General features: G+C 40.6%; 2 protein-coding genes across 6 annotated transcripts in view; one reads left to right on the top strand and one right to left on the bottom strand.

Annotated features, from left to right (window-relative positions):
- The window catches only part of LOC148216865 (uncharacterized), a 33,208-nt gene extending 26,930 nt beyond the window's left edge, over window positions 1-6,278 (bottom strand). For 2 of the 3 annotated variants that reach the window (XR_015794581.1, XM_088132883.1), the window contains exon 1: window positions 6,089-6,278. Coding sequence is in view for 1 of the 3 variants with exons in the window: in XM_088132883.1 (XP_087989009.1) it covers window positions 6,089-6,125 (37 nt within the window). In the remaining 2 variants the exon portion in view is untranslated. Of the gene's footprint in view, window positions 1-5,639; window positions 5,777-6,088 lie in introns of those variants that run through there. The other variant, XR_015794582.1, reaches the window with a different exon arrangement.
- Window positions 5,513-12,365, top strand: SPRY1 (sprouty RTK signaling antagonist 1). 3 transcript variants are annotated; one of them, XM_007434634.4, is made up of 3 exons: window positions 5,513-5,721; window positions 6,360-7,118; window positions 10,641-12,365. In XM_007434634.4, exon 3 carries the CDS (start codon window positions 10,696-10,698, stop codon window positions 11,656-11,658), a length of 963 nt encoding a protein of 320 aa, XP_007434696.1. In that variant the 5' UTR covers window positions 5,513-5,721; window positions 6,360-7,118; window positions 10,641-10,695; the 3' UTR covers window positions 11,659-12,365. The 3 variants fall into 3 exon arrangements, with proteins under 3 accessions (XP_007434696.1, XP_007434695.1, XP_007434697.1); XM_007434633.4 differs by having other exon boundaries at window positions 5,513-5,768; XM_007434635.3 differs by lacking the exon at window positions 5,513-5,721 and adding an exon at window positions 5,785-5,955.
- Window positions 12,366-12,896: the final 531 nt, after the last annotated feature.

Raw genomic sequence — 12,896 nt, 5'->3', positions numbered from 1 at the left:
TAGTTGCTGCTTGGAATGAGAGGGCTAATGGAGCTTTGGATTGGATTGTGCCTATGAACTCATTACTGACCTAGTGATGCTGTGCAGGTTCTGTCTCCGTGCTTGGAAGCTGTGGGGGTCTGGATGGAGATGAACAGGCTTCAAGTCAACCCTAGCAAGACAGAGTAGCTTTGCTGTTAGGGCCTTCTGGATCTGCTGATTTTCTAGCCTTAGTTCTGGATGGGGCTGCACTACTCGAGACAGAATGGGTGCACAATTTGGAAGTCCTCCTGTTTGGAGAGCAGATGACAGCTATGGCCGGGTGGTTTTTGTATAGCTTTGTATTATGTACTAACTCCCCCTTTCCTGCATCAGGAAGCACTGTGCATGGTCATTCATTCTTCAGTCACCTCCCAAGTGTATTACTCTAATGTGCTTTACATGGGGCTGCCCTTGAAGAACTTATGAAAGCTTTAATTGGTCCAGAATGCAGAGGTCTAGGCAATTATGGATGTGTCTTGTTTTGCCTATGTTATACCTTTGCAAGCTGCACTGGCTTCCAGGTTGCTTCTGGGTGCAATTCAAGTTACTGGCTATTACCTATAAAGCCCTACATGACATGGGGCCAGGGAATTTGAAGGGCCACCTTATTCTCATACTTTCTATCAGTCCCATTAGGTCAGGCAGGAGGGCATGCTTCAGGTCCCATCTATTCGACATTGTCATCTAACAGGACCAGAAAGCATGCCTTTTCTGTAGCTGCGTCTCCCCGCTGGAACTCCATATTGCCTGAGGTTCGGCTGGCCCCAACTCTGCTTACTTTTTGGAAGACCTTCACAGGTAAGGGAGCCAGGAGAGTAATCAAGCCAATACTATTGGTGAATGGCATGTTTGAGAGCCACCTTGTGTTAATTGGCTGGGAATTTTTTTTTTAATATATATTGTATTTATATTATATTTTAATTCCTGTTAGCCACCTAGAGGTACATTGCTGGTGGCCACATAAATTGATATGAATGAATGAATGAATCTCCCCTGAATCAAGTTAAACTTGAGCGATCTGCTTTTCATGGACAAATAATTTCTCCAGTACAGGAGTGGTGCTTTTTGTTTGGTAAGTATTACTTGAATGTTGCCTAACTTGTAAATGTGGTCATGGAATGAATCCCTATTTGAGGGTTAAGTGAATCAAAGCTATACACATGGAATTAGCAGTCATATGATTGGCTCTTATTTATTTCCAGAGTCTATTGCAAATTGAAATACACTATTAACAGCAGAATCAAACCTACAAAATGTATTTATTTCTTATTTGTGCATCCTAAAGCATAAATAACATTGATACATGTTAAAGTGGCATAGGGTCACTTGCATCCACTTCCTGAACCAAACTGACACCAAAGAGGATCTTGTGGACTGTCATGTACAATGAACTTCCAATTTGCTGACTGGATTAATATAGCAAATGGATGGTTTGAATGAACCTAAAAATATATTTGAGATCTTACTCATCTGATACTGGTATATATATTTGGTAGTCTACACCTCCAAAAACATTCTTCAAAGATGCCATCTGTATTTTAAGTGCTTCTTAAGCAAGATCTAGACCCAGCTCTTTAAAAGTAGATGGACAATTCACAAATCTAAGAAGAATTTATTTAAACTAGTCCTAACCCTCTGCTTTTTAAATCATATTGTTCATATTTAAGGAGTGGTTTCTACTTCATGAACAAGTTTTCAGCCTCAGCTGTTTTAGAAGTGATGTTCTGTTTATCAGTCTTGATAGATCCTCTTTGTACTTTTATCAATGTAATTAAAAGAACCAGCTCATTTCATCATATACACAGTACAAGTAGATTCAAATTTGCAGTCCTTAACTACATTAACCAATTTTTGCAGCCCCAGATAATATGACCTTGTAATGTATCTTAAAAAGGCACTGATAATCTAAATCTCTTGAACATGTGTGCTTAAACACTAAATCACTTTGAGATGATCAAAGAAATGTTCTCAGGGTTGTAATTGCTACTATTTTTCTTCAAAGGATGATTTTCTATCAAGAACATATGGAGACAGCAAACTTGGTATAACTTACACCAACACCCCACACTACCACTATATACTGTATATTTAACAATAGCGTTTTGCATATGCTTTTGTACTGTACCCTACTTCACATCAAGCTAAACTTTAAATGATTTGTTAATTATTTATTAATCAAATTTATATTCTGCTGAAATCATAAGTAAACTCTCAGAGGCTCACAAAAAGACAATAGCATGATCACAAATAGTAACAAATACACTAGATACAAGTCTCAAAACAGTACCTGGTGTCAACACCCAGACACCTTCAGAAAAGCTCCATCTTCAGCTGTTTCTGCAAAGTGTTGCTTTGATACACTTTTGTTAGACTGCTTGACAAGTTTCAGGGGAATATGTCAGTACCTCTTTGTAAAGTGCATAATGAAATTATGGTACTCCCTGCCACATGGTAGAGATTATAATTTGTTCAAATGGCTTCATGGAGTTGGAGTTTAATGGCCAGTTTATATGTAAGTTCATTATTAAGAGAGAGGGGATGTCTCTGAATAACAGGTGGTGGAGCAGCACAAGTTAGAAGGGACTAATGCACCTGAATCCCTGCTGGTAGATTTTAAACATGGACCTGATTAGCTGCTACGATACACGATGCAAGAACAGACAATCTGATCCAGCAGGACTGTTCTTGTTTGTTTTTCTTATGTATATGATTGACATTCTAATTCTGTGAGAGAAATGTTGATTTAATGTTAAACTGTGGTTGTACTGTATTGATGTTGATCTATATTTTCTGGGTTGTGACTTATATTGCTCCTGTCTAGAGCTCACCCATTGAAATAATAGTACTTAGAGGGCAATTCTGCCCATCCTTATGGAGAAGTAAATCTCATTACATTCAAGGGGCCTGGAGGACTATCATGGCTTTCACTTTTTCCAGTGGATCTACTCTAAGCAAGAGTGTTACAGAACAAGTAATTATACAAAGCTATGGGACAATCTAAAATAAATATCATACCCATCTGCTTAACAAGGCTTGGGGGTTTTTGTCAAAAACAAATGGAGAAAATTCCAAGTAAACTAAGATGTCAGTCTCTGTAGGGGCACTTTGTTCTCCTTATGTTATAAAATGGGACCCTCTACAGTACAGCTTATAAAACAAGACAGTTTATGAGTTCCAAAAATCCAGAAATGAAACTTGCTGTCCATAGTTCACATATGTTTAGCCCCTGGCTAATTAATAACCAATCAATATTACATATTAAAGAATATTTGAGACTAGTGGAGACAAGGGAATCAAGAATAGAATAGTTACAATGGGAAGTTACACAAAAATCTGAAGGAGTTCTGAATGGTCAGTTTAGTACATTGAATTCAATGAAAGAGTGAGCTACCTCAAAGAAAGGAAAGGAAAGCGGGAAATTTCAGAAGTGATTAACTTTGATGGAACATAAACAGAGTTCAGTTGTAGATATGGAAAGAAGAAAAATAAGACAAAATATAAAGGTGTAACGTTAAAACTACTTGCCACAGCAAAGGCGAAAAGGTGTAACATTCACATTCGTAGTAGTGTGGGGGCACTTGACCACATTACAGGACATCCCTTAACTTGGAAGTATAGAGAATGAAAGGGAGAGCTTGCTTTCTTGCTGAGAAAAGGATTTCTGGGTTCGCAGGGAGGGAAACCAACAGAGCGTCTGTTCAGGGCAGTGTACTGGGCTCTTCAGCTAGCTGGATATGATGAAAGAAGACTTAGTTTCTTTGATATAAAGAGAAGAGGATATACTGAAAGGAAAAGGAAAAGAACAAGAATCCCCCTTCTTTTTTTCTGACTTGCTGCCAGTCTTTGAGACAGCTTTTCTACTTTTCTTGGGGACATAAAATAATTCAGAATAATTCAAAACCAAATTCTCACCCAGACTTTGGGAACTCTCATTACAAATATATTAGAAGAAATGTTTTCTTCTTTTTTCCTGGGTAGAGGAAACAGAAATAATGGGAGAAAATTCTTTAGCATAATGATTGGTGATAGACCAATTATGGTCAATAATATTCAGCAAGGGGGGCCTTGCAAAATGATCCACAGGAGCTGGACATGACAGACTTGAACACTGTTAAGTCGCTCTTGCTTTAAGATGAGGAAGAGGAGATTGTAAGGGCACTAATGCAAATATACTTCTGCCACTGCCTTGCTAAACTTTAGCACTTGGCCACACAAATGGGGAGACTGAGAGAGGATGCTTAACCTTAGATCATGACGCTAATAATGTGACCTACCCAGACAATCAACTTCCAAACCTTTTGCTATTTTTTTGCAGACTTTTTGTACATTAAGTCTTTTAACCTTTTACAGACTTTGTTATTCATGCTCTTTTCATATATTGTCTCTTTTTAATTTCTCTTAGTTCTTTTTTTCCTGGACCATTCTGAGAACCATATTATAAGCTGAATAAATAAATGTAGAGTGACCTCATTCAGAAGAGCCCTCATTGAAACTTGTTTGTTTAGCACATGTATTTGGGGGGAAACTAGTTCACAGGCTAGACTTTAAGGCTGCCATATAATGACTCTAATAATAACATTTAATTAAAAATTCTACTTTTTTAAACATTATTTTTGTTTTGAATTGTTTATAACAAAAGATAAAAATGCATAAATAAAACAAATATCCACATCAATCCTTTGAAAAAGAAACATATATAAGTCTGTAATCCACAAATGTAAGCAGTGTGCTAAGGTAACGTATGAGTATAATATTAGATATTATTTTATTCCAGATTTATTAAGAATAACTACCAGAGCAGGCGCTGTGTATCAGAATTAAGATGGCAAAACTCTGGAGCATCCCAGATTTTTATTTTTATTTTTAAATCTGTTCAAGGAGACTGCCTGGACCAGTTCCTGTAGTTTTCTTGGCAAGGTTTTTCAGAAGTGATTTGCCATTCCCTCCTTCCTAGGGCTGAGAGAAAGTGACTGGCCCAAGGTCACCCAACTGGCTTTGTACCTAGGCAGGACTAGAACTCAGATTAGCTTGACACCTTAACCACTACACCAAATTGGCTCATCACAAATTTACTCCTACTTAAATATGCATACAATTATATCGGTGAGGAGAATCATCTCTCCTTTCTGAACTCACCGAATGAGTTTAGTACAACCACAATTTGTCTAAGAATACACAAATGCAAATACATGCATTAACAACATGCTAATAAAGATTAATATTCTCAGAGAGGCATTTCAAATTTTCTGTTCCAGATTATTACTCATAATAATACCCGTGTTTATTAATAATCCAAGCCACGGCAACATCACTTCTATTATTTTTCGTGACATGAAGGGAAAAAACATGAAGAAGGCTGGTAAACAACAATTACAGCTGAGAAACTCATAGACATGAATGAGTAAGAAGGAACACAGTGTAGCTGCGGGGAAGAAACTCCACTCCGGGTTTTTTTGGTCGCTCTCTGAGTGACAGATTGACATCACTGGAGGCGTGAGGAAGGGTTGAGGTGGGGGCTCTGCGCTGAAATGCTGCCGTGCGGAGTTTAGCTCAATCTGAAACAGCTTCGCTGCCGCACAAAAGAGCCTGCAAAGTGATAGCCGCAGCGGGCAAAGTCAAGCAACTGCGAGGCGACTTGGATTTAATTCCGATTGCCGTGGACTTAATTAAGACGGAAACGGCTCATAACCTTTCCATTCGGTAATCACGATCTGGAGGTTTTTGCAAGGCTTTCGGAAGTCGCTCAGGTGCTGCTCTGTGTGGGTGTGTGAGAGAGAGTGAGAGAAAGAGAAAGCGTCATTAAATGCGCGCGTGTCCTGGGTGCAACCAACTTCTGGCTTAAATGCTCTCGGACCTTGGAGGCGTTCAAAATAAATTGATACCAGTATTTTTTTTTTTTGGATGGCTTAACGATCTGCAACACCTTTATATATAGTAAGTAAAGTAGCTAAGTTGCTTCAAATGTAGACCCAGGAACTCTTGGGAGAATTAATGGGTGCCAAAGGAAAAAAAAAGGGAATTCGCCATTTGTCCTCCCCCCGCCGAAATCTTTTTGCAACCTTTGTACCTTTTCGAGTTGCACGGGTGTTCGACCCAAAGACCATCTGTGTGCGTACGTGTGGGTGTGCGCGTGAGAGAGAGGGAGAGCGGAGACGCAGCGGATCTCGAGGGCTACTCCTCCCCCCAGTGAGGTTGGTGGTGAAGTCAGCCTGTCAACCAAGCTGCGCCAAGAAGCACATGGTAGCTTTGCTTCTCGCCTCTTCTGTTATGCCCGCGAGGATGTCTTGCGCCTCCTGGTTGCATTTTTTATTGATGTTGGATTTCCTCCCCTCCCCCAGGCATTTCCCTTGCACTTTGACTCGCTTAAGGTTGGAGCGGAAAGCTGCGGGCCAAGGACCATGTGGTGGAAAGAAGGTTAGAGTCGAGGAAGTGGTTGGACTTATCTGCTACACGCGCGCTTGACTGGGAGGGGAAAATCGTGCGCCTGGAAAAGAAAAAAAGAAAAACTCCAACTTGGCGGAAGGCAGGAGGGAGAATTGAGCGTGCCGCAGCAAGCTTGCTTCGCGAAAAGGCGGCTACTCCTCTCCCCCCCCCCGAAGTCGTTTGCTGCTGAGGAGCGACCCTCTCCGGGGCCGTGTGGATGCGGCGTGCGATTGAAAAGCTGTAGCTCGCATTTGCAAAACCAGTTCGGCCTCTTCTCCTGACTACCGAAGAAACTTCTTTGGGATTTGCTCTTCGGAGAAAACTTCCCAAACAGCTCGTTTCAGGGAAGGGACGTGCAATGTAAGCAGATACCCCTTTGAATGTTTGTGCTTCAGAAGGCGAGCTGTTTGGGGGGCGAGCGAGTTGGGGAGCCTTTCGCTCGAAGACCAGGATTTTGTGACCGCGCTGCGCGAATCGAAAGGAAGGCGAAGAGGAGCAAACTTGGCCTCTCGGATCAGACGACAGCTGGAGAGCAAGGGTTGGGGGGAGCCGAGAAGGTCTTCCCCTCTGGAATGAGTTTTCCTGCGCTGTAAGACTTCTCTGATCCTCGCACGCTACCTTATGGATCTAACTTAGCAGGGAGGTGCCTTCACGCGGATTTGCCATTCAAAAACGTAAGTTTGTGCCCGTCCCCTTTCTTGCCCTAACTTGGCTTGCAAAATGGATTCTCGCTGCCTTTTTTGCACGTGTGGCGCTCAGGTATTTAGCAGGTGCCCTGGCGTTTCCATCTCCTCGTAGTTTTATGTGGGCCCAGCGCGGGGAGGGGGAGCCGAGGGTGACGCTGCGGTCGCTGGATGGTTCGTTCGGAGAGATCTCGGCTGAAAGAGCGGCGGCTTCGAAGGTCTTCCAGCCGAGATTTGCTGGGCTCTGAACTTGTGGCTTCGGACAAGGAATAGGCGTGCATGTTGTAAAGAGGGTGGGATGGCTGGATCAAGGGTTGAGACCTGCCGCTGCTGCGGCTGGAGGAGAATGCCCTTTCTCAACCCTTAGATCTGTTCGGGGGTCCCGGTGCGACCGCCTGGTTGCTTTAACTCTGCTCTAAGGTAGTCCTTGGATCGCATTTGGTATAGGTGGCACTGAAACGAAATCATTTCGGGTTGTTTACCGAGGCAGGATGTTGCTGAAATAAGTTACCAGGTGGGGTCTTATTTTTACTATTACTCCGTATTGCATGCTTGTACATAGAGTGGCCCTGAAGTTTCTGGAAGTTGTTCTGCCCAGCCCTGTCAGGGTTCCCATGTATATTCTCAACAGCAGAGATGCTGTTCAGAAGGGAATCTCTACGATTGTGTGTTTGTGCTGGCCATATGCTATATGTTTATATGCTGTAGAAAACAGATTTTTTTAAGTGATTGGATTGGTTCTTTTTTTTAATCACACCAATTTGCGCTCCACTCTGCGGTGCATGCAGTTCTGTGGATGTAAAGTGTGCTGAGGACAGGTGGATGTCATAATAATCCCTACTAAGTCCGTGGATTTTACGTAAGGGCAGGGTCAACTGTTTGTTGCAAATGGGTTACTACAAAATCCCTGACACTGTTTTTTCTGTGAATGCAGGTCTTAAAAATACTGTGCATGAACTGCGTGTAGTCAGTAGTGGAGGGATTTTCCCTTTCAGTATGGGTGAGATTGTAGTGGGTCACTGAAGAGGCATGGAGGCTACAAAAAGGAAATGGTGTTTCAGGCAGAGATAAAAAGGCTTCCCCGCCTTCCCCCACCTTCTTAGAAATCATTGAAGGGAAAAGGGAGGGGGGAATCCCTGCATGCTCAAACTAGCACACACAAATCTTCCATATTTGTCTTGAAAGGTAGGGGAGGGCAGTGCAGCTTTAAGTATTGAAAAGTCCGCCCCCCTGAGGTAATAGTAACCTCAGTCAATTCCCCTCCTCCTCTGCAAATGGGGGTGAAAAAAATCCCTTGTTTTCATTCATAACTTTTTCTTCTTCCATCCAGCCGTGCAGTCACTGCTGCCTTTGAGCTCAGGTTGCATGTGGGCAGTGCAGCCGCTGTTTCACCAGCCTGCTGCTCCGTGTCTCTCAAGTCCATGCAAGGCAGATTTCTGTACGTGCTGAAGGCTAGTAATGAACGAAATCAAGAACCATGTCAGGCTTAGTCCCACGAAGACTTAAAGCTATAAAAAAAATCCTGGGTTTTGGTATCAATTATGCAGCTTACTCTCTAGGTTAAAAAAACAGCAACCATCTGCTTCTATGAATCAGGCTGTAGTACACAACACTGTCCTAGAAAGGAAGTACTCTTGAACATACAGACCTTACTTCCAAGTAAACTCTTTTCTTTTTTAAGAAGGAGCAAAATAATAATTTTGCTCCATCTTGTTGTTTCTTGTGTACTTAGACTTCTGAAACCCACAACAGTAGAAAAAACAACCTAATTTCCGGTCCTCTTTACTTTTATCCTAGTAGCATTTTTTGGATGGTTTCTAGAACTTTATGGAAAGGTTATTGCATGGATTATATTGGTGTTCTGGCCTGTAGAGTGTGTATGTGTGTGTCTATATTAAAAATAATAGTGTTTCCCTATGTGTGTGGAAGGTGGGGTAGCATTTTTTGCTTGAAAGCAAACTGTTACTTAGTTCATTTGTATAACTCTTACATGATAAGCTTCAGTTTATAATGATTATACGTATCACAGTTTCAAATGCTGTAGCTCAGTTTCTGACTGCTTTGGCTTTTTTAAAGCAGCTCACAACATGATAGATAAAATACATAAGATACAGGAAACTAAATACATAAAAAGTAATGTGGCTTGTGTCATAAGGCAAAATATTTTCCTTATTTAGATCTGTATTTAGTTCAGATTTCTTCTCAGCTGTAAACTAGATGACTTTCAGCTTTTTCTTGCTGAGGTATGATAAAGAATCTTGGCACACTGAAAGTTTGTGAAATTTTGGCCATATTGGTCAAGTGTTGCCTAGCATTATCCCTTATTTTTCATTGACTCAGGTGAGAAATTCTCAGGATATTTTCCAGATCGTGGATTGCATCCTATTCAGAATTGGTTTTGTTGTAGCCATTGTCAAAAATGGTTTTCTCTCTTTTTACAGAGCACTTTCCCCCAAACCTGTCTTAAATATTATCACAATGGTCTCAAGAAAGCAAGCACAGATTCAAGTTTCCCATCCACCTTCCTTTTTATTAATATTAAAAGAAGTGTTTTGAATCTTGTTTACTGCATGCTGTTCTCATCATGCTCGTGTCTCTTTTCTAGCACCTCTTTTATCCAAAGAACTGCACATATATTTGCAAAGATCTGATAAACGTCACAGGTTATTTGCCTATCTCTTCTCTTGATATCCTTTCCTTTCTCCACCTCCTTTCACACCCTGCCTTATGGTCCATGGGCACTTGGAAAGACGTTGTGTAACAGGATGTTGTTTACATCTGGTGTTTTGCTCTAACAAGCGCTAGACATTATATGTATGTATGTGTATACATTATATAAACGCACACTACCCAGAAATAATTCACATACTTTTCCCATTGCTAATTGGCTTGAGGCATCATGGAATTACAACTAAAAATACTGCTATGCTCACAATGTTTAAAATAAAGAATGGTCTTAGTATGCAGCTTTGACAAGTAAAACAGCCTACCAAAAATCCAATTAAGAATTTTCAAATCTCCTTTTGTTTAGAATTTGAATGTGTTCTACTAGTCTTTCAGAATGTGCCCTGAAACTTGGTGTGGCTTTGCATGTTTTATGTTGCAATCTGCTGATAATTGGTGGCAATGGAGCAGAAGTAATTATACTACTTTTGGGTTAGCATGTGAGACAGGGAAGAATCTACCTTTGATCAAACACAGTGTAACCATAATATGTATGCGTAGTGTCATAATATTATGCTTATAAATGAAATGACATTACAATTTACTAAAAAGGAAAATGTTTAGGGTTTTTTAACTGCAAGAAGACTTTCAGTATATTTTGTTTATGTTGTCATCTAAACTGGTGCACATTTCAGTGCCTAACTCAGGGTAATGCCTCTATCTGTCTTGAGATGTTGCTATTAGGATGTTGGGGCAATATTGTGGCTTGCTGTAAAATGTTTGATTTTTTCCTCCCCCAAAGCTTCTGGGAACTTACTCCTCTTTCCAATTTTTCCCGCTTTCTTTTAGGATTTCAGATGCATGCCCAGTTCCTGGTGAATGCCAGAATTAGAGACCACTACCGATGGAGTCCACAGGTCAGCATGGCAACAGCAGTTCATTAGTTGTCCATCAGCAGCTTTTGCTGGATAACCGGCAAAGGTTGGACTATGAAAGAGATGTTCAGCCCACTGCCATCTTGTCACTGGACCAGATCAAGACGCTCAGGGGCAGCAATGAATACACTGAAGGCCCATCTGTGGTGAAAAAGTCTGCTCCACAGACGGCTCCAAGACAAGAAAAACATGAAAGGACTCATGAAATCTTACCAATAAATGTGAATAATAATTATGAGCCCAGACCCAGCCATCCTGGACATGTGATACATCAACACAGCTCAAGGGTTCCTGTGTTGAATAGATCTACAAGCACTGGAAGTGCAGCTAGTTCTGGAAGCAACAGCAGTGCTTCTTCAGAGCAGGGCCTTCTGTTAAGATCACCGCCATCAAGGCTGGGCCCGGGTCAGAGATCTGAAAGGCCAATCAGGACGCAACCCAAGCCATCATCTTTGATTGTAGATGACCTGAAGAGTTCTTTGAAAGAGGATTCTACACAGCATAAGTTCATATGTGAACAGTGTGGGAAGTGCAAATGTGGAGAATGCACAGCACCCAGGGCCTTGCCTTCTTGCTTGGCCTGCAACAGGCAGTGCTTGTGTTCAGCAGAGAGCATGGTGGAATATAGCACCTGTATGTGTCTGGTCAAAGGAATCTTCTACCACTGTTCCAACGATGATGAAGGGGACTCATATGCGGATAGTCCTTGCTCATGCTCCCAGTCACATTGCTGGTCACGGTACTTATGCATGGGGGCCATGGCTTTGTTTCTTCCTTGCCTGCTCTGTTACCCTCCTGCGAAAGGATGCCTGAAACTGTGTCGTGGGTGTTACGACTGGATCAATCGTCCAGGATGCCGATGCAAAAACTCCAATACGGTTTATTGTAAGCTGGAAAGTTGTCCATCGAGGGGTCAAGGCAAGGCCTCCTGATTTCTGGAGGGAAAGATTCAGTTCCTCAGACACCATCTTTCAGGTTGTGGCTGACTTTTTGGTCTTCATTCCCCTTTTCTCTTTCATGCCCAAGTTCTTTTCTTGCTTCCATTGCTTTTCTCAATGAAGGCAAATCTGAGCGCATGGGTCTTTGGTAAGTGTGGCTCATGTACTGGCGTCTTTTCTCATCTTGGCAAGTCATCTCAGGACTCTGAGTAATCGTCTCCTGAAAGAAGTAGTGAGGGTACTGGGTTTTTCTGAAGTCCTTTATACTGCAAACAACTTTCCAAAGATGCTGTTTTGTTTTGTTCTATTTTTAACTAACTTTAATGACTTTCAAGTGTTTTTTTCAAGTCTTCCTGTTTCCCCTTTTTAAAAAAAGGCTGCATAATCCAGTTATTTTCCTTAAACAAAGCAGAAAGGAAAGAAAGTTTGGTTGGAATTTAGCAAACCTAGTCTCCTGGTCCCCTTTTAAAAAAAATGTAACCAGCCTGCATTTTGCTCATTCCTTGGCAGTTTTTTTTTTTAAATTCAGATTTTAAATATTTACCTTAATTGCCCTATCCCCATCACTGGTTTCTTCATCAGCTTCTGTTGTTTTCAGATATATATATATATATATATATATACACATATACATATACATATATATATATATATATATATATATATATACACACACATACACACACACACACACACATATACATATACACACACACACACACACACCCCCCTATGTATCACTTTTATTTTGATACTAAAGTTGTTGGTTTCTCCACATCTGAGTAATACAGGTTTTAATACAGTTTAAGTTGTATAAACATTCTTTGATCTCTTAACACTTCTATTTCTGTGGCTTAAAAAGTTAACTCTCACCCTCAGTAATTTTCCTCCTCTATTTTTATTGCCTTAACCACATATTGTGGTGCTTTTTGTATATTTTATGTAAAAACACAAAGTTGAATTCTGACTATTTTTAAGACAAAGGTCTGTTAAAACTTTTTTATTGTAAAGAATATTTATTATGTGAATCTCTATTATTTTATGATATTTATTATAAAGAACTGTTCCAAAAATGTATTCCTGTCTGAATATTACAAAATATCAACACTTAATGAAAATAAGGGTGACACAAGGAAAGTATGTATGTTAAACTATAATGCAGAAAATATAATAATTAATTAAAGTGTCTTGGGTTCTTTATTTGTTGGTAAAACAGTTTGTTCTTAGCAGTA

This window comes from Python bivittatus, unplaced genomic scaffold, assembly GCF_059951505.1.
Source record: "Python bivittatus isolate LINGU-HERP-01145 unplaced genomic scaffold, Pbiv_v1 ctg000070_np1212, whole genome shotgun sequence".
Taxonomy (NCBI): domain Eukaryota; kingdom Metazoa; phylum Chordata; class Lepidosauria; order Squamata; family Pythonidae; genus Python; species Python bivittatus.
Note: the sequence above shows the minus strand (reverse complement) of the source record. Positions and strands in the feature narration are given on the sequence as shown.